The sequence below is a fragment of the Cupressus sempervirens genome, chromosome 1 (genome assembly GCF_028749045.1).
Source record: "Cupressus sempervirens isolate cs-2001-9-10 chromosome 1, ASM2874904v1, whole genome shotgun sequence".
In the NCBI taxonomy this organism is placed as follows: Eukaryota; Viridiplantae; Streptophyta; class Pinopsida; order Cupressales; family Cupressaceae; genus Cupressus; species Cupressus sempervirens.
In genome coordinates this window covers 857,920,111-857,943,087 of record NC_143118.1, presented here as the reverse complement: position 1 = coordinate 857,943,087, position 22,977 = coordinate 857,920,111, and the positions used below count along the sequence as shown (strand labels likewise).

Genomic DNA, 22,977 nt, shown 5'->3' with positions numbered 1-22,977 from the left:
GGAAATCAGATATTGGTAGAAACATACTTTTTCTTGTTGCTCAGAAATCAGATATTGGTAGAAACATACTTTTTCTTGTTGCTCGGAAATCAGATATTGGTAGAAACATACTTTTTCTTTCCTTGACTAGTTGTTGTTCTTTATCTCGTACCATGTTCTGCCTGTATACTTCGTTGCCTTGAAGCTTGTAGACTCAAAATTCTATATGTCCTCCATGATTTGACTGAAAGGTTTTATACCTATAACACATGTACGTCCCTTTAACAATCTCCTCTTGTCTTCAATCTCCTATTATGGTTCAACTAGAAGGTCCCATACTTGTAATTTACATATGCCCCCTCGATAGTCTCCCCATGCCTTTAGTCTTTGCCGCTACATGATTTGACTAGAAGGTTTCACGCTTGTAGTTTATGCGTGTCCCTTCGATAGACTCCTCAATCCTTTGGTCTTGGCCCCTACATGATTCAGTCGAAAGGCTTCAAGCATGTAATTTCTGCAAGATCCTTCAACAACCTCGAACTTCATATCTGTATCTGCACATGGAACAAACTCATTAGCATAAACATGTTTTATTTTCAGATTTGTCTCTTGCCTTCTTCTCTTTTAACATAGTTATCTAAATAACCATGTTGTAGGAACAGTAGAGTATAAATGATAGGAAAAAATTTCATTGCTCAATTCATATGAACTGACCCATCTCTTCTTTCATTTTTTGCAGGTTTATTCCCAGACGGAGATGCAGGCTCAACCCTTCAACATTCAGCACAACAAATCTTTCGCTCAGGCAATGGATGCCTTTCCTCTTATCTCTTTTCAGTACTTTTCTGTTTATACAATATGTTTAATTCAAATATTATGTTAGAAGTTGAGAATGCTTGTGATATCTAAATGCATTGTATTTAAGTATTGTGTAAAACTTTAACACTTTGTACCTAATCAAAACAGTTTCAAATATTTCAATAAAAAAAGTATTGTTTTGGTACTTGTATTCTGAATAAAAGTGATCAATTTTCTTGTTTACTGATTCCTGTACTTTACTTTCTGCATTCTTTTCATTCTGTAATATGTATTCTCAGCAACTAAACACACTTAGTCAGCAAATAAAACAGACTTAGTTCAGTATATAACATAGCAATTTAGGAGGTATGTTAAATTGGTAACAAGTACCTGAGGCGACAACTACTTGCCCTTGTTGCCAGAGGTCGAGAGGATCTTCGGTTAGAAGCAATTTGGTCGAGCAGCGAAGTGGTCGAGGTTCCCACATCACCAAAAGCAGGAGATTAGAGTGCAGCAGCACCGAAAAAAGCAGAAGGAAGGGTACAGACACAACATCCTATTCCTGTAGTGGAGGAAAAGGATAAGGATATCCATGCATGCCTTAGTGACATCACCGAGAGAAGCAAGTTCCTGGCAGAGTTGGTGCTCACAGAGAGATGATGGTTAGAGGCTCGGCAAAAAGCTCGGGAGGCCGTAGAGAAGGCTCGGGAGGAGATGGCCAACCGACTTGCCACCCAACAAATTGCATAAGAAATAGAGCAGGACAGCATTGTTAGCACAACTTGAGAAAATTGCACGAGGGAAGCAGCAAACAAATCAGCAACTTGCAGCAACGCTATAGGAGATGGAAACAGCAAAGAAAGCACATGATCAGAAAGAAGCAGAATGCCATGAGGTCACATTGATGCTGAAGAGATAGTGGAAAACTCACAGATCAGAGTTGATTTAAAGTCCTGGACAGAACGGGTGTATCAGCTATGACGCAGCCGGTCTACACAGTCAGAGACATAGCCTTCTAGTTTATGATGTTTATGTTGTTTTTTCTCTATGAATGTAATTAGTTATTTTGAGTTTTGTTGTGTTGTCATCCGGAGATGACTTTTCTTTTTGGGGGGGATGCTGTCGTCGGTAAATATTGTGTAGCCGACGGGATGTAAGTCGTTGGTAAATACTATGTAGCCGACGGCCCCTTCGGGAAGGTTCTTGTTATATAGCTGACAGGCCTTCGGGAAGGTTCTTAGGAAAGTATATATACACCCTCCGGGATCATTGTGATCATCATCATAAGCATAATGTAATGTCCTTGGCATATGCGAATAATAAAAGGAGTGTTATTGTTACATGTTCTTGTTCATTGTCTGTATGCATTAATTCATTTAACTCATACGGTAAACAATCTTTGCTTGCATAGCTCTGTCTAACCAATATTTATTCAACCTTTGACAATGTTTTATATCATCTACCCCAAAGTACACAAAATCAGGCTTATGATGACTTGTACCATTCCCATCATCACGTCCCATGCTTGCACCATATGTGCCCTCAAATATAAAATACAAATCATTGTTCTCTTCTTCACCAAAGGATGCCACATCGTGAGGTAACGAAGTTGTGTCACTGCTGTTACAAATTTCAAAATAGGCCTCACACTTTGGTGTCACATTTCTAACATCTCTAATGGTTTGTCCCCTGATTGTAATTTCTTCCAATTTGTGACCAATGGCTTCTTTATTATTATTTAATATATCTTTCTCTTTTTGCTGCTGAAAGGAGCTTGTAGATACCCAGTTATCATCTGCTTCAGGTACACCCATAAATTTTGTAAAGGAAAGGAGGTTGCGTATCTCCTTAGGAAGAGAACAATACTGATGGTAGTTGCTCATATCTGCAACACTGAATGTCTTGGCAAGAGGCATCTTACTTGTGCTTGTTAACGAAGATGAAACCTTAGAGCACCAATTTTTATTTCTAGCCATGGTATTGGCCTGTAACTGAACTGATTTCTTTTCCAACAGGCTGGCAAGTTCTAGGCTCTGATACCACTGAAAGATCCTTGATGGGTCTCGTCTGCTAATCTTTTGTAATTTTATTATTTTTAAATTTGTTTTCCCTGTTTATTAAAATTTTCTTGCAGAAGAGTTTGATTGTTTTATGTTTTTGATGATTTTTCAATAAGTAATAACATGAACTAGTTCTGAAAATATATTCCAAATACAATCAAAGCAATTTTGCTTCAAGCAGATTTTTGAATATAAAACCTAATTTGTAATGAGATGAAGATTTACAATAATATCCAGATGATTACAACCAAGGCTAAACCCAACCTAAGGGCATGAAGGAGAAATACAAGCCCGAAAGGAAGCTACAGCCAGGTTCGAGCTCTCTAATGCTGCATGTGAGAAGGAATATGGCTGCCAGGTGCTGTCGTACAACTACAAAGTGCCCACGTGGATAGGATGCCCAAACCCTAGCTAAAACTCTGACTCAATACTACGTTTTCCAAAAGAAACAATGCACAATCTCCAAGATGCTTCTGACTGCAACAAATCCAAACCACTATTTTGGGGGCTACATCCCAAATACGCAAAGCAAGTAGAGTTGGCATCCCAAGTGTTGAAAGCTCAATCAGAGCCCAAATCACAAATCCAAGATGTAATATGTCAATAATGCCCTCGAACTTTGTCTTTTACCTCCTTATAACCTACCAAACTTAGCTCAAACCCTAAAAGTGTCTCCATGTGGTGTTGGGTTATAAAAATATATATTTCTCATTTTTAAAGTGGTCAAGTATTTAGAAAATGACCTTTTTCCCAACAGAAAGAAATCAGTTCACCGAATTGCTCTAAGTCAAAAGAGAAATATTTAGAAAAGTTCAAGACCTTTCCAATGAGCTATTACACCAAGGGATATTCACCCAGATGAGGCCAAAAAACCCCTTATTACTCCAAAATGGCTATAACTTAGCTTTATTTAAATTATTAAAATGCTAACTTAGGATAATATTTAAATATATTAAAATATTTCCCAAATAGAAAACTGATAGCCAAAACACCTCTACAAGGTGAAACTGAACTCATCACCTCTTGTGACTGATGCCGAATAATCTGAAATAACTAAAAATCTCATCCCTCAAAATTAGGGATACTCCTAAAAAATAGGAATGTCTACGAATCTCCCGAAACTAAAACCATAGAATGATCTCATAGAGACTCAAGACTATAACCCATCTCCACCTCCTAAAAGGAAACTCCTACAATTAAGGAACTGCTCTCAACTGCCCTCCTATTGTCTGAAACTCCAGATCCGAACACTGTATACCCTGACTGAGTCTCTAAACACCACTGCCAGCCTACGAGGCTCCCTGATAAGCTAACTCTATCCTCTCCGATGCCCACTCTAGAAATGGGACATGACAGCAACAAGTTACTATAGCAACATCCCACTTATTCCTTCAATCTTACTCCATGAATCTGGCCCTAGGCCACAAATTTGACACAATGAAAAGACTGATTTGTCTTCTCCAACAACTGCATCCCCTTAAAGGATCTTTCACCCATATGCTCGAATAGAACAACTATACGATGTCCTCCCAATACCAAATTCACTGGGTATTTCACCAACTCAAAAGGTGGCACACAAAAAAACTCCATTCTCTAGTGGCAAATGTTGAAACCCTTGGCTCCACACAACTCATCAAATGTAAATGACAATAATTGAATGATAGGAAAAGAAGCTCTCATGCCCTTTTAGTCTCTCCTTGTGGGAACTCATTCACTTTTCTCCCCAATGTGGGATAAAAGATATAGTTCCACTTTTTAATATTTTTTAAGTGACTTAAGTTGTAATATAATTAATTATATTATAACTTAATAATATAAGCTCAAAAGTTAATATTTATTTTGGCCAGATAAATATTAATATCTCCATTATTACTCAACATCACGTTGTCTGAACTAGGGGCTAACATGACCAAGCCACATATGACCATACCTCATTTCTAAAAATAGCAGAGGTCCATCTCGATGATTCAACACTTACTAAAAATAGCAAGTAGAGCAAATCATGTCTGAATTAAGCCAAATGAAGACCAAACTAAAGCTCACTGAATTGTGGAGAAGATAAGACCCTCCCAAGCCAAGCCACTGCCTCAAAAGACCCTCTACCCACAATAATTAGCCTACGAGGATCACAAAAATAAGCTAATCTCTAAAACTCTGATGCTGCCAAAAAAATGGGGACATTACGGTGAGGAATAATTCAAATATAAGTCCCTTCACATTACTAGCATATCACAACAACCATTGAGCTTATCCTCATGTAAAGTCCTAATAGAAAAGAACCTTAGAGTCACCTATATGATCTTTTGTCAATCTTAACATACACAACATTTTTCTGAAGAGAGGATACGATACCTTGGTATTTTATTTTGTGTTGGTGCGGTCACAAACACCATCAATAGGTTGGATGACTCAATCATTCTTCATTAAATTTAGACTTGTATAATTCTAATGGCCAAACTAGCATATCAAAGCATGACAACACTGAATCAACACCAATTTGCAAATTTCTCAACACAAATGTAGCTCGTATCTGAACCTGCTCCAAGAAACATGGAGTTTTCGTCCCTAAGTTCCATGATCCAAGAAATTTCATCCTCCAATACAATAGTTGAACATAGGCAATCAAGCTATGAGAAAAAGGATTTGATTTCATAAAATAGACTATCTCCCTTTAAGTGACTTGAATCCTTTACAAGACTCCATTTTGGTGTCTTTATTGTGAACCCCCTTTTCCCTCCAAAACTACTCATTAGAAAATATTAAAATAAAACATTACAAAAGGCATTATTATGTCCTGTAATTATATTATGGAGTTTTCGTCCCCTAAATTCCATGATCCAAGGACTTTCATCCTCCAATATAATAGTTGAACATAGAGAATCAAGCTATGAGAAATAGGATTTGATTTCATAAAATAGATTGTTTCCCTTTAAGTGACTCGAATCCTTTACAAGACTCCATTTTGGTGTCTTTATTGTGAACACCCTTTTCCCTCCAAAATTACTCATTTAAAAATATTAAAAAAAAATATTACAAAAGACATTATTATGTCCCATAATAATAATAATATTTAAGTTTTCTTTTATAATATTTTCGGATAATATTAATAGGACTAAATTAAAACATTATTATTAAAAAATTCCCTAACTTTATCCTTAGTCTATGGAAAATAAAATAATGGGTGTTGGATCTCCCAATTAATTTATTTCTAAAGGGGATATTACAAAATGTCATTTGAAAAGACAAATTTGCCAAAGACATCATCTACCTTATCCCCATTTTGTAACACGTAACTCCAACACTATGTCTACAACATCATAACTAGTAATCATTCTATATTTCCCATTAGGTTGTGCTACCCCTAAGATAGATAGAAAAATAGAATGAACTTGTGGATCTTAGAGAAACCTGATACTAGAAAGCCCTTGATGTTAGAATAGCAAGTACAAGTGTTTGGTCATTGTCATAACCCCACAATCTAATTGTTTCAAGTATTTCTTCAAGTGACAATTTCTCACATGCATCTACACCCTTGTCTTAGACATGAAGCTCTACATTAACCTTTGTCATGCTACCTTGCCATTCAAGCTTACAAAAATGACTTCTACAAAGCCTAAGGCACCTTCTTACCACATGTTTTCGTTCTAATTTGGTTGCAAATAGCCTTAAGGGGATTCCTCATCAACGGAGTCTCTCCAATAGAACAAGCTGCCTCACCCCGTTGACTCCCCACAATCCCTATAGGCTTTGCTTCTCATAACACGTCGCCATTGCTCATTTTATGAGAAGCAGAACTCATGGTAAGACTACAAGAGATGAAATTTATGGGCACCATACACATACCATAAAATCACAGTCTTTGAATGACGCTTAGGCTTAAAATGCAAGGATTTTATTTTTGTTTTTTCTCACTTCATGTCCCTTGAATCATAAAAGAAGTGAATACAAAAAATTAGGAATCCTTGATCTTAAACTTTAACCAAACAAAGATTCCACTTTTTTCCAACTTTAGATCAGACCATGCACCAAGGTCGAGGTGAAATATTAATTAAAACATTTTCAACAATTCCCAAAATATATTTTGCTTTGTATTTCCCACAATCTAGACAATTTTGTTATGAGGAAAATTGGTGCTATCCCGAGGGTATTGTTTATTGGAGAGAAAGGAAACTAAGAAATAAAGTTTTCCATGAATATCTAATCAAATGGAAGGATCTACCAGTTGAGAATGCAACTTGGGAAGGCAGAGAAATTTTGCAGCATCCTAATTTGAGATCGCTAGTGGAACACTAATACTAAGAAGGGAAGACTCTAATACCTCACCTAACCGCATGCAAAAGTGTTGTAATGCTGTCCTTTTTCTGATCCCATAGGCCTAAGCATTTTGTTCACAACAGAGGTTTGTTTGATGTTCTATGCAATGAATTCCTATTTTTTAGTCATCACTAGGAGCCACTTTTTAGGTCATGACTTAAAGTGTATAGGTGGTGGGATGATTTCTCCCGTTGCCAAGCATCGAAGTCTTCTGGATTATGCCAATGACAAGGCAAGTCGGCAAGATGAGAATAAGGGAACGAATTAGAAACTTCTTTTCTTTTGGCCTTCCATGTGAGAAAGAAGCTACGCTGCTGTGTTTTTTTGTTTCCATTGCTGCAAGAAGATATAGTCTACATGAGAGGAAGTGAAGGCCTCTTTTGACTATCTTAATATTTTTCTTTGCAAGTAAATTCTCTCCTGCACAAGACGTAGCCCGTCTGGGAATTGGACACCAATCAAAGACCCTCCTAGTAGTCACATCATTCTGATGCAGTTACAAATATTTTCCACAGCCAGGCCTTGGAATTTTTAGTTATTTCAGAAGACAGTGCATGGGTATGAAGTACGTCATCAATAGAAGTTTCCAGTTGGGAGTACAAGTAGGCTGCTTAGGCATGCAACTCCAGTTGTAGGCTTCAGTTTTCATCATCACCTCCAGGTTCAAAGTTCAGGTTCAACATTGGTAATAAGGGAATTCTGTTTATTTTTCCTATGTCATGTCCCCTCTTTAGTCTGACTAGCAAAGTTATGTGAGTTAGCCTATCATGAGGGTCTCGTAGGCTAGCAGTTGTGGATAAAGACTCATACAGGATATTCAGTGACCGGGCTTGGCTTTACAGGCAGTTGGGAGCCAGTTGGGTGCAATTCCTTGATTTTAGGGGGTAACTCTACATTTTAGGAGGATGTGGCAGTTTCCAGATGTGAGGTTCCATGGGACCATTCCATGGTTTCAATTTCAGGATGACAAGGTGTGTTCCCTAGTTTCTAAGAGTATCCCTAGATTATAGGGAAGGGACTGCCGATTGACACATCTCGTCCAATATCAGTAACAGACAGGGGACATGGTCAGTTTCACATTTATTTGGTTGGTTTGGGCATTTAGAGGCAAAATGGGGAATATTTTAATATATTTAAATATTTCCTAAATTAGCATTTAAATAATTTATAGTAAGGCTATTTATATAGCCATTTCAAAGTATTAAGGGGAATATGGCTTCGTTTGGTCAAATGTGCCCTTGTGTTATAGCTCGTTGGAAAGGTCTTGAATTATTATAAACTATTTTCACTATCCGGAGACTTTTTGGCGCTTTGAGCTATGACATTTTAATAAAGTAATAATTTTCCTATAGCCTGGATGGCTTTATTTGGGAAAATGTTATTTTATTATAAAATGTAAAGTGTAATTCTCATTTAGGGTTCGAATTGCACTTGGGAGGAGTTATAAGGAGATGACGACCTAATTGTTGATTATCTTTTGACATTTGAAACTTGTGAGATTGAAAATTCCTCTAGTGGAGCAATTTAGAGGCTTGGGACGAAAACCTTAAAGTCTGGAGCGTTGGGACGCAAACCTCAACAAGGATTGGGTGATTCAGTATTGGAGTTGGAAAGTACTATTCTTTGTGACAAGGATCAACATTCTTCATAGTTCATAGCACCATTTATCAGAAGGAAACATCACATTCAGCTAGGAAGCCAACCTATTCCAGCTTGGGTGTTTCTTCCAGAGGCAGCTTGGGCTTGTATTGTGGGCACCATTCCTTATTAGCAGCCACGTTTTGCAGTTTGTAGATCATACAGGGGTTTGTGACAGCAAGCTCTCCATCTTTTGTGATTGTAAAATCCTTCTACAACTAGTGTCAAGTTCATTGTAGACAGCAGCAAATCCATTCAATATATTTATTTCTTTGAATGCAAAAATCTGAATATTATGCCTAGTACGATTTGAATCATTTCCAGATTGTTAAGTCTTTTCAATATATGAACGCTGCTCATCATTCTTAGTTCGAAGTTATTTGTTATTTATTATTTACTTGCATATATCTTCAAAAACACCTAAAACTTGAAAACAAGAAAAAACCAAAGGAAAAAAATCCGAATTCTATAAAGTCTATTCAAAGGTACAAAATGTTGGTCAAAGTCTCGAATTTGAAACAAACATCAATTTCCAAGGTCACCGGGATTGGGTATCTTTCATCCTAAGATAGACATTATCCCAGAATTTTTGATTCTATTAATTTGTGATACATATGATCTTAATTTCTGGTAAAAGTAGATGTTCTTCCTGTAGGTTCTTTCTCTATTTTAAGTTTTTCCAGATATTGTTGTGTATGCCTTAAATAAGGAAATGAAGAAGATAATAAACGACCTATCCTTTGCATGCGCAAATAGTTATTATTGTCTATTTTTCTTTACTTACAACCAGGGATATTACAAGCAATGTGTTGAAAATTTAACACTTTGCACTTGCTCTTCCTCTTGATTTCTCTCGCTCTTGTTATCAACAATGCAACTTGCAGCTTCGATCAACACTCACAAGGTTTGACTGTAATTCATAGTGAGGATAAGGTGTATTTGTAGTTTTTTGGAGCACTTAAGGTATGAGTAGGATATATAAATCTTTAACATTAGTTTTGGGGGCACAAACATTAAGAAAAATGACTGATTTTTTCTTAAATTTACTTTTCAAAGGTGTTTGTCATAGGGGATGCCTGACAGTTTCAAAGACAACACAATGTGCCTGAGAGCTCTCTATATGCATAAGGGACATCTATAAGTCCCCTTAACATCCACAATAGGGAGAGACGTCCTGGAGACATCCTCTCTTTGGGAGAGGCATCCCAGGGACATTTCCTTCTGCTGGTGGCAGGATTTCACAACCAAGTCCTGGCAACACTCCCATTCCCGAAAACAGAAAATTTGAGGGTGTAAGATGCCCTTGTGGAATGCTATAAATTACAAAATCCCTCAATATCTCATGTAATACAAAATCCAGCATATATAATGCATAATCCAAATCAATTTAACTACGCACAAGACATTTTCTTCATAAAGTTGCAATGATAGACCTTCATTAGGTAAATCCTATTTGCAAAGAAAACAAGGGAAGCAAAGAAATACAGTATAAAAATTTATTTATTGAAGCTTCTTTTTGCTAAATATTTCTATAACCAAAAGTAAAGAATTATATGAGATTTTGCTAGAATAACCAAAAGGAGTTTCCAATTCCACTGTGCCCTTGAACTAAATTACAATCAAAAGAGTCTTTTAGTAAAAACCTTGGTGTAGTAGAAGGCATCTTGCAATTCTTGTATGATATCTTTCATGCGTTCCCCTTGCACTAGTATATCTTCCAAAATATCATGTGGAATCTGCACATTTTTCAAAATGAAATTCACTTTTAGATTGACAGATAAAAACATCCAGCTTCCACAAATTTCATAATTTATCCTCGAAGATTCACAGTCCTAACAATATCATTCAAGCAAGTACAAATCATTTTAACATACAAAAGCTTAGGATGTACATAGCAACCTCAGTTCTCTTAAAATGTGGTAGTAACATTTTGCTTAGCGTCCTGATATTTGAAAGAGGTCCATAAATCTGTTGACATTTACATGTAAGGCCATAAACAAAACACTACTATATAAGAAAACAACTCCAAAAAGACAAACATTCGAAACCTTAAAATGAAACAGAACAACTTACTTCTTCCATAAGGTTACTCATTCTTATACCCTTCTGCCAAGATGTATGCTGCAATAGCAATGCTCTCTGTCAAACAGAAAAGAACAATAATTAAGTTTAATCAAAAGGTTTCATATATTCAAAGAGAACTAAGATCAGAGTTGGATGGTAAGTTAGGACCATAGTTAAGGGAAAATACATATAGACTCTCATCAAAACAGTTAGCCTGCTAAAGATTAAACAAAAGTAAACTAGAGTTTATCTTTCCTGATTAACAATCCAAGATTCCATGTACCTATCGGCAATAAATTTATTCAAATATTTGAATGATTCACTTGATATGTTTGAATTGGAATCAATAAATACTTTCAAAATTTTCTGACTGCTATTATATGCATGAAATTGTACAGACACAGTGCATATTGAGGCGCACTTCCATGGCCATATATGTTTGTGCATATATATTCATCACTCTCTATACATGCATGTGGATACTTCCACAATGCATATAAAAACTGAGTGACAGGGTAAAGAAAATAACAGATGCAAAACATCTTTCTTTATATGCTTTGATAGAAGAAATGTTACATACAAGATGGAACAAACTTAACAGACCCTTCCATTGTGTTGCCTATACCTTAAATCCTAAATGGTAAAATACACAAGAGACCACTAAGAGGGCACCATATGTGGATAGAGAGGTAATGAAGGCATTGTGGGTTGCAATAAAAAATATTTATGGTTGAGGTGGGGATGCCTCAATTATGAAGAGTCAATGGAAAAAAAATTCACATGGGCATGGTGATTTCTCTTCAGTGGAAACTTTATATGATATGCAAGCAAAGAAAGGCCCTTTAGAGTTCTGGTGGAACCATGGAGGGGAAGCCCCTGAAATGCAATCATTTGCAATAAGATTGCTCTCAAACTAGTTGTTCATCTTGCGAAAGGAATTGAAGTATGATTTTATTCATTCGGTAAAGAAAAACCAATTAGGCTTAAAGAAAGAAGAGAACCTGGCCTACTTTCATAGCTTACTTTGTCTTCTCTCTCATGTAGATCTTTGGCATATGGATGTCCGTTTAGTAAAAAGGGGCCAAATTGCAACTGATGGAGAAGTTGCAGCAATGTTGGATGAAGCAGTTAACTAGATGGCCTTAACCAATGACCCTAACTCTACTACCATCAGAGGAACTTGAGTTTGAGAGTAATGAGAAACAAGATAGCATCATAGTTGAGTACTGTGATATGGATGATCAAGACGTAGAAGAGTAGACAATAGATTTGTGGTTTTTATTTCTTATTTGCGTATCGGCATCAAACTATCAAGATTTTTGAATTTCAATATGTAATGATAATCTAATATGAAATTTGCAGTCTTAGTTTTGAACTCTTTTGACTCTTTGACATAATGTTAAATCATATGAAGAAACATAGCATCTCTATGTAGCCTAGTCTCCTATTTCTAAAAATTAGTTGTACCAGTTTTAGATGTCTCCACATAGCCCCATCTTTTGGTTACCTTGATTTGCCTTTAATTTTTCTTTCTCCAGGTCACATAAAGTGAAAAAAACAAAGAGTACATAATTTGTATCCTTGTTCAATAACCCTCATCAAATTGGATTTTTTCTTCCTTCAGATTGCACAAAATGCAATACAAGATACACGGTATGAAATCCTAATTTTACTACTACTAATAATATTAGGTGTCTCCACATACCCCCATCTTTTGGTAACTTTGATTTTCCTTTAATTTTCCTTACTCTAGGTCACATAAAGTAAAAAAAAAAAGAGTACATAATTGGTATCCTTGTTCAATAACCCTCATCAAATTGGATTTTTTCTTCCTTCAAAACGCACAAAATGCAATACAAGATACACGGTATGAAATCCTAATTTTACTACTACTAATAATAAGCATTAAAATTGAACATTTAAACTTGGAAAAAATTGGAACTTGAAAAAAAGGAATTATAAATTTTCATTTTATTTCTGTTTTTCTTACTTAAAATCTGCAAGGCGCAAAATGGAATGTCCCCTAATGGGCCTTGATTTACCCTAAAATTCCCAACTAGGGTATGGATTTTGCACTTGAAAACAACAATTGAAGTAGTCTTGGTAGTGTTCCCTACTAGATTACATACATCAATCAATAGTTTGTATTACTTTTGACAATTACAATATTTAAGTTATAAGTGTGGTTGCTTGCACCAAAAGGTTCTTGAAGGCAGCGCCTTGGTGTGGTGGGCCCGTGGTCGGCCGGGCTCTCACCCTCTCCAGCGCCCCCTTCCAAGGGACTTGGGCCTGGTTAGTTGTCAGGAGACGACTTTTCTTTTTGGGGGGGGGTGGTGTCAACCGACTGGATTGTCGTCAGTGTTTCTATAGCTAACGGAGTGATTGTCATCGGTGTTTCTGTATTCTGTAGCCAACGGGTAAATAGTTTGTATCAGACATAATGTTTGTGGCCGACGGACTCCTTCGGGAAGGTTCGACGGATAGTATTTATATCCCGTCTAGGATCAGTATAAATCATCATTCATCTTATCTGATGAAGCATAATGTAATGTTCTGGCATATGCGAATAATCTAAGGAGTTCTGCTGTTCGTGTCCATTATCTGTGTGCATTTCTTAAATTAATCTATGAGGTAAACAAAGGTTGACCTATTAATGCCAAATACAACCACTATACCTATAAAATCCATAGGATGCAGTTAGTTCCTTTCCAAAAACCCCGAGGGAAGTGCTGACCATTTGCCAACAATCTCCCCCTCAACATTAACCGAGCACTTGTTACATGTATGGTTGTCGTTGCACCAAAAAATTGATCTGTCAATGCCCAATACAACCACTAGACTAGTAGAATCCACAAGAGGCAGTTAGTCCCTTGTCACAAAGCCCAAGGGGAACATTGACCATTTGTCAACAATTTAAACCCACTTTATTACTTCTCTCCAAAATTAATCGGAAGAAAGGGCATGCTTGTCATAGGGTGCTCGTAAACCAATCTACAAGTGGATTCCCTTAGCTGGTAGATACGTTACAAAGAAAATTATCACATAATGTTGCCAACACTATAATATGGTTTATTTACTATGATGAACATAGGTGATATAAAATATATCATAGTTCCATGACTCTTTGAAATTCTCCAAGAACTCTCTATAGGCAAGACACTAGAAATTGGTATTGTGTTGAGTTTTTTCCAATTCCTTGCAAACTTTTTGTTGAGTCCCAAGTTGAGCTAGCCTTGCAGAGTCAACATAAACTCTGAGTCATGTTGGCTTGAAAAATTAAGGCACTAGAAAAATCTGAAGACAACCTCATTGAGCTCTTGAAAAACCCACCAAGAATCTAAAATTAGAAGAAAAAAAATCAAGCCAAAAAATTAATGTTTTTGAACAAAATCCTAGTCGGCGGCTTGGAAGAAAAAAATGGCAATTTCAGGTAGTAGGCAGCTGATTTTTTTTGCACAAAGAGGGGTTTCTTGCAGAGAAGTCACAGGAAATGTGGATTTTGACACCAAAAAGTGGTGTTACTAGCACTTGTTTGAGAAAAATGACAGCAAAAAAAATGGCTCACGATTTTGCAATTTGCAACAAAAACAACAGGGCATCATTTGTAGGAAGAACCGCCAATAAAGGACGTGAGCAGGAGAAACACAACCCTTTGTTGGGTGTGTACGTGATTTTTACCTACATGAATACTGACGGCTATTACAAATAATGGCCAGAAATTGCAAAACAAATGAAGCAAATTCGTATAGACGAATTTCTCAAAAACAAAAACCCTAGAAGGATTGTCGAGTAAACATCAAAAATAATTTTGAAAATAGGGTCCGATAATTAGGGAAAAGAAATTATGATTTCCGAAAAAATTTAAAATATTGGCTCTGATACCATATTACGAAGTAGTTGGTAAAATACTTGCTTGATATTAACAACAATCAAGAGATCAATATATACAAGAAGAATGAACGATGTTTCCTTAGGAAAGGATCGTAAAAAATAGAAACATTCTAATATTTACAATAGATAACCATTAACTAATAATAGAAGCTATCTATTATCCTAATAAAGATTAGGAAGATGTCTACTCTACATCTTTATTTCAAAAACCTGTTTTTTTGGAAGGGGGGATGTGCGTCCCTATGGAACACTATAAAATTATTAATACAAACTTGGCAAGCACACATTTGCTGCAGTCAGACTATATTACATCTTGATCCCATCAAAATTTGTGCATATGATAATCACCCTCTCCCCAAATCCATTCTAGTATCAAAATATCAAAATACAATCAACACTTGTGTGATGCTAGAACTTATGAAGGTAATTAGCAAATCTAGACACAATAAATAGTAAATGCTAAATAAATTCTATGACTGATGTTACCATAGGTAAATTTCACTTGTGGGTGTATCTATGAAAGGTGTCTCACTTTTACAACTAGCTTGAGCACAAAGCAGGACTATGCATAAAAAATTTGGTTGATTTCCCTAGTTTGTGCCAGTTTCAAGGCTCTATTAGTTTCTTATAGAATCAAATGTATGGTGGGTTCACAGAATTTTGGCCATGAGGTGAAAAATTTGGCAACTTCAAAACTGTATAAAAAAATTGTTGAAATTAGCCTAAGATTTGTATGGATATATACCTAGCAGCGCCTTTAGAAAAACTTTATTAGGTTTTGTGCATTTTTTATTCCCTGAATGGAGAGTTTTTTTCCGCATTCTATGTGAGCTTATTGTGTTTTATCTTCTATCAGTCGGGCAGAAAGGACTGCACGCAGGCACAGAGATCAAAATATTAGGTGGCAGATGATCCGAGTATTCGCAAGCGCCATGTCATCTGACAAAAATAAATGATTTGCAGGGTTTTGTGCTTTATTTTGCAATGAAGCTCCATCATATTTTCTCTACTAACATCAGTGCTGAATGGTTGAACCCAGTATTTTATTTTTTTATCTCTCAACTTTTGATGGAAGGTGTTGAAAAACGAATCAATTGCTGCCATACAGCTCTGTTTTTTCTCATTTTTTATGTTATAAAAATTACTTATATATTATGTTATTATGTATTTAGATAAAATTAATTTTTATGTTAACACTTTATTATTATTCATACAGAGTAGATAAGATTTAATATAAATATATCTTTAAATAAAATTACATATGTGCATTGTTAAAAGATATTATTTATATATTTTAATATTCTTCTATATATATATATATATATACATATATAGACACACACACACACACACACACACACATATATATATATATATGAATTGGTGTATATATATGTGTACCTGTGGGAATTGGTATCTATTTGAGCAAATAAAAAATTAGTATCAACTAAGGTTAGTTATTTTTCAATAATAATATACATGTGTGCAAGTATATATAACTTTTTTTTTAAAAATTATATTAAGTGCATATATTCACGAATTTTCTTTAAACTTTTTGTCCGTGCTGAACTTCATTTGAAATTTATTGTTGCCAAAACATGAAGACAAACTCGAACCTTGTGACTTAGGTTTTAGGAATAGCTTAACTCGCAAGGTTATCCCTATATAATAAAAAAATTACATGATTCAATACACGGTATACATGATGTGGTCATGATGTGAAGTTTTCTCTATCAATTACGTTCCAGACATCCGTGCATTTTACCTAAAATGGTAACGCAGTACAGACATACATTCTCAGATGAAGATAAAACTTATTATGAAAAGCACCCTTTAACTAATATCTGATACTACCTGATCCATCACATAGGCCACAGCCAAAGAGCGTGAAATTTTGTTGACTGCTGCCTTCTGTTTTGCACTGAATGAAGAGGATAACATATCGTGTGTCTCTTGCTGGAAAGGCTCTATTCTCACTGTTTTTATTGTTGAATCGAATGATGATCGCTCACATTCATTATCAGGTATGCAAATGCTTCCAGGCTTCACCATTTGGCATTCTGCCACAAGAAATCCAACCAAAAACAGATCTTTAACCATTGGTAAAACTAGTGCATTACATTCTGGAATCTCCTCAACCTGCAATATCAGAGACAACCATTAAATTTCAAGTAAATATTTTAGGTTAATTACTCAAAAAGAAAACTTGGCATCAAAAACCAAGATTAGATGGCCGGGATAAGATATAAACCCACTTCTTGTTCTGCAACTGCTGCTTCGGCTGAGCGTAAGCTTACTTGTGAGCTGAATATTCCCGTTAAGACCAGCATATCATCTTGCTTTGCTAATTCTTGGCCAGGATAAATGGCAGCTTGCTTTAGCTCTAACTGGTCTGTTACATAGCTTCCAGCTGGTCGGAGATAGATCTGCAAAACTTTGAGGTAAATTTTCTAATCGGTTTAGATTGGAACAATATAAAATACTTGACATTTATTTATATGGAACCTGTTGGCAGAACAAAAACTGTTCTCCATACAGTTTTTCCACATAGAATAGTTAAAATAAAACTTGATGGTGCAAAGAACAATGGGAAAAATAGTAAAGACTTTTTCTTGCTAAACAGATGATTTTAGCTGGAAGATGGCCAATTTTAACATTAATAATGTCAGAAAACAAGAGTTGAAAACTAAATTATAAAAATAGAAAGTATCAGTTAATAATAAATGCCTGAAGTTCAATTTACTTTAGCCATCAGCATCAACAAGATTTCCAGGATTTAGCAGTACAGAGAGAACATGTTACAAGTAGTTTAAGTGGCACATCAAGTTTGACTTCATGAGATTTGCATTCCTTCTTTATCAACAGTCAAAACTATTAATTTACTTATCCATAATTTCAGAGAGGGGTGTCTATATATACCAAAAAGTGAAAACCTTAAGTGCGTTTGAAGCTTTTGAGAGTTCCCCTTAATCATCATGGACAAGCATAACATCCCATTAAAAAATAGAATAAACCCTAGTTCACAAGTATAATAGTTTGCCACTTTGAACAACTAGCATGAATATGAAATCAACCCAGAATTTTCAATTTAAAGGTTCAGTCTCTAACTAGATATAATGTTAAGAATAAAGATATGAAAGAAAGAAAGAAATTCTATATTTGCAGCAATCTATTACTCAGTGAAAACACCTTTTTCTATCTTTGGACTGCTTAAAATATGTCTTAAATTCACTCTTGCAATGCAACAACTAGCTGGTAATTGAAATGATATTTTAATTCAAACTGAATACCATCAAATTTGCACAATGCTGACCTCCATGTGAAATCACTCTAGGAAATTGTGGGTTTTCATCCTCCAATTCCAGACCTAGAGAGTTTCATCCTCAAAAAAAGGGGACCATAGTTCCGTGTTCCCCAAGGACAATAAATCAGATAACAATTTAGTTTCTCAATGATGTCTCCTTCTCTTTGCTTGGTTTCTTTTAAATAGATCAGTTTTTTCCAATAGCCATACCTTTTCAAATGTCCTCATATTATAAGATTATTTTACTCTTCCATAGGGATGGTAATCGTACTTTCTTGGAGAATACACCTGCGCCACATTTATAACATATTCTTCTACAACCAATCATGCTCACAAGCCATAGACAATGTTGTTATTGTTTGTGGACTATATGTTTTTTGTGTAGTCAAGGTTTAGTATGGAGGGAGGACATTGGACTTTGCCTTTCCCAAGATTGTATGTTCTCAAGCAATTGCAAATTAGAATGCTGAAGAATCTTTGTACAGAAAACCATGTCTCCTTCGAATGTTCTTGTTGGACTAATCACCAGCATTCCCCCTTCAGAATTCACAGCATAGTTTAACAGCCACTTGTGTCTTCAATAAGTCTAGTGGTTGTATCGAGCATTAATAGGTCGATCTTTTGGTGCAATGGCAACCAAACTTGTAATAAGTGGTACTAGAGTTTGGTCACAGGTTTGAATCCACTTAAGTGACACTAAGGGAGGGATTGTTTGAGTAATTGCCAGGATCTCCCTTCAAGATTTTTGACGTGGTTTAACAGCCTCTTGTATCTTCTACAAATCTAGCGGTTGTATCGAGCATTAATAGGTTGCTCTTTTGGTGCAACGACAACAACACTTGTAATAGTTCTTTCAGTTCAATGTTGATCTACACATAACTTTTGTTGATTATGTGCTCCTTGAGTGATTCCAGCATTTCCTGACTTTGCTTGATTAGATCACTCACCCGTAGTACTCTACCATCTATGATGACCAAATTAATGAAGGGATGAGCATCATAACCTTATAAAGATTTGAAAGGTGCCATCCCAATGGACATATGGTATGTAGAGTTGTAACAAGGTCCCCCCAAATAAAACTGTTTTATTTATCTAATTCCCTGCTAATAATTTCCATTTGTCCATCAGTTATATGGGTGACAACTGGCACTTGGAGACAACTTGATTTTTGTTAAATGAAAGAGTTTTTCTATAGCAAAAGAAAAAATGAGGCACATCATGTGCCTTAAGGTCTATGGATATCGAAAAGGAATGACCATATTTAGTAACTCTATCAATCACAACACATATAAAATCTTACCTCTCTTAAGGCAATTTTGTAGTTAAATCCACTGAGATAATTTCCCATTTCTAAAGATACTTTCCCATTTCTAGTTCAAAATTGATAAGGTTGTAATAAACCTATAAAAAATATACATTCTATATTATTATATTAATTATAGCACTCCTTGATGTATCTAAGAACTTCTTCCTTGAGACCCTTTCATGAAAATATCCCTTTTATTTTCAATAGAGCCTGAAGCAACCGTGATGCCTTGCCAAAGTTGTGTCATATGCAGCCTTAAAAACTTTATTCTTTACTTTCAATTGTGGAGTAGGATAAATTCTATCATTTGTATAGAATAAGATCATTTACCGCCTTATACCTATCATCTTGAATCTCCCCTTCAAGAATATCTATAACAAATGCATCATTTGTGTGTCTTGTTCTATCATTGTATTAGCCTTTCAATCAAGAGAAAATCTTCCATGACGATTGCAAACAAAGCTTCTTTAATAGAGCATCAACTACTACATTATTCTTACCTTTCACATATTCGATTTCAAAGTCGTAGGCTTGAAGCTTATCCACTCTTTTTATTTTTTGTTCAAACAGTTTTGGGTAAGAACAAAATTCAAACTGTTGTGATCTATTTTGACCACAAACCAAATATTGCCTAGATTTGTCAGGAGTGTGATTGACGGCTAGCATGTCTTTATCATAGCTTGAATACATCCTTTTAGTGTTTTTTAGCTTATTTCTTTCAAAATGTATTAGATGTTCATTTGGCAAAAACACTGCTCCAATTCCTTCACATAAGGTATCACATTCTAGTGTTGATGTTTGGTAGCTTTACTAGGATAACCTATGAGATTAACTTTTATATACACACAGTTATAATTAAGATTATCACTACATTAATTTTAGTAATGAATAGACATGTCCCTTCATCTCCTCTTGATTTATTCCTCGTACAAATACAAAGAGATCACTGCCATTTGAAAAACACATACCAAAAGTAAATGGTGATGCTATTACATTTGCAGCAATCTCAAAAACTCAACATGGTATCAGAGCTAACTGCAAATGTAACAAAGAAAAATGAACAAATTCCAAATTCTTTCTATAAGCACAAGCATCCGACCATCCGATTAAGACCATCCACAATTTTTTAAAGGTGACCAACCATTAAAACTGATTGTTTTAGAATCTTCATATATTCAATACAAGTTATTGAAAATGAAAATTAGTGCTCACATCAATGTGAATATGGCAAATAAGTAAGTTGATGAAAAACAAATTATAGATGCATCCTATGAAACTGATTGTATTTGCATCTATGCAAATTCAATGTTCAACGCATCTTCAATGGTGTCACTATTGTTGGCCAAAAGATAGGAATCGATAAAAATACGAGTTGGAAAGTTTGAAAAAGCAACACAAGAGAGACAGGAACCATCAAGTATTGTGGTTAAGAATCTCGAAATATGACTTAACTTTCCAAGCAACCTGAACAATACTACCACCTTGGAAAACCAAGCATTAATCTAACGAATATGAGTCCTAGTAATAGACAAGAATTGTTGAAGGTCTACAAAGCATTGATGATTCATAATTCCGCAACCACCAATTCAAACAAATGCACAATAAGCATCCACATTGGCCGTATCCACGTCCAGGAAAAACTAAGGATAACGAGCAAGGAGTCACGTTGCTTGTTTAACAAACTAAATCCTTATTGTGCCTTTTCAAGATGCCAATTTGAACATACACAAATGCAAATTCAATTGAGACCTTTGCCAAGTCATGATAAGATATTCACGTGCGACATTTGGAAATGTGCAACATAGGAAGTCTTATGTCTTTGAGGCAGTCGTATATGAATACGATTTGATGTCTAATGTGATTTGGCCTCCTTTTGGCTCTACCCCATCGAATACCCGACTATGTTTCTATCATTAAAGGGGAACCCTCCCACGTAGCACCATAATAAAAAAAACCAAGGATAACATGCATGCCACCAGACACCACTTATTGTAACATACATGCATAGAAAAGGTGAGTATATTATATTTCAATTGATTATTCACATTGCAAAAGGAATAGTGTGAATATATGTAAAAAAAATTAAATATTAATTTTTAATAAGAAAATAATATGTTGAAAATATAGATTAAAGTATATACATAGTAGATTGAATATATGCATATATGTTCAAAGTATATTTTTATCTATATTTTATAGGAATTGTCTTATATTATTATGCAGAATTCTTTATTATTCTTGAATATTACATTAGTCTCTCTTATTGTTTCAAGCCACTGTAAGAGCTATTTGCCTTGACCTTTTTCCGAGAATGTTATTGAAAGAAAAGGGAGATTGATTTCAGACTAAGAGGGAGTCAAATACTTCATCAGAGGCAACATTGGATGAGTGGCTCAAAAGATAGATGTCCAGAGGGAGTCTAACACATCCATTTGAAGGAGCGGATAGAGGATACATTTCAGTTGATCCTTGAAGATCTTGATCAAATTAGAAGCAGAGGGAGATTTTGACTTCATGTAAACCTTTGGTATCATGCGTGTAACTGTCCTATGCGCATCATGAAGAAGTGACGACTTCCAAATGATCATCACTTGTATTTGTAGAAGTTATTGAAAGGTGACAATCTTACAATAGTTTAATTTTCTATTATGAAGGATATCTTATGATGTCTATGCATATTATGATAGATTATACTTTGCATGGGGGATGTTTATATGGTACGTATTATGAGAATGCATGTGCACATACCTTATAAAGGTCTTAGTACTTCGTGAATATGATGTGTCGATATTGTGGAAGACCAATACTCATAATATCAGATGTGATATCAAACCTTTTTGAGTATTTGGTGAATATCACGTTTGGATATTCTGCAAGACCAATACTCATGATATCAGATGTGATATCAAACCTTATTTGAGTACTTGGTGAATATCATGTGTTGATATTCTGGAAGACCAATACTCATGATATCAAATGTGATATCAAAACATTACTATTTGGTGAATATCACATGTTGATATTTTGCAGATCATTATCTTATTTTAGTACATGGTGAATATCATATGTTGATGTTCTACAAGCCATTACTCAGAGTATTTGGTGAATATCATGTGTTAATATTTTGGAAGATCAATACTCATAATATCAAATATGATATCAAAATGATGGATATCTTATGATCAAAGATATCCTTAATCTTGCTACCTTGATATTACTTTGAGGTAATACTTGTGTTTATCCTCCCTAGCTAAGAGGGAGTGTTGATGTTTGGTAGCTTTAGTAGGACAAACCTATGAGATTAATTTATATATATACATAATTTAAATTATCATTATATTAATTTTAGTAATGAATCCTCTTGGTTTATTCCTCATACAAATACAAAGAGATCACTGCCATTTGAAAAACACATATCAAAATTAAATGGCAATGCTATTAAATTTGCAGCATGTTTACTGTATGGGGTAAATAAGTCAATGCATACAAACAATAGACAAGAACATGTAACACAGCAATACTCTTTTTATTATTCGCATATATGCCAAAAAGATTACATAGTGCTTACAATGATGGTTGCAACAATGATCCAAAGTCCATTCCAGATGGTGTACATATACCAT

The 22,977-nt window shown here is 35.1% G+C and overlaps 1 protein-coding gene across 1 annotated transcript in view; it reads right to left on the bottom strand.

The window, feature by feature from the left end:
- Positions 1–22,977, bottom strand: part of CSK (chloroplast sensor kinase) — a 59,811-nt gene that overhangs the window by 19,878 nt on the left and 16,956 nt on the right. The window contains exons 2-6 of the mRNA XM_089791762.1: positions 17,000–17,170; positions 16,599–16,883; positions 10,863–10,928; positions 10,689–10,757; positions 10,433–10,525 (exon numbers count right to left, since the gene is read on the bottom strand). Of these exons, the coding sequence (XP_089647888.1) occupies positions 10,433–10,525; positions 10,689–10,757; positions 10,863–10,928; positions 16,599–16,883; positions 17,000–17,170 (684 nt within the window). The remainder of the gene's footprint in view (positions 1–10,432; positions 10,526–10,688; positions 10,758–10,862; positions 10,929–16,598; positions 16,884–16,999; positions 17,171–22,977) is intronic.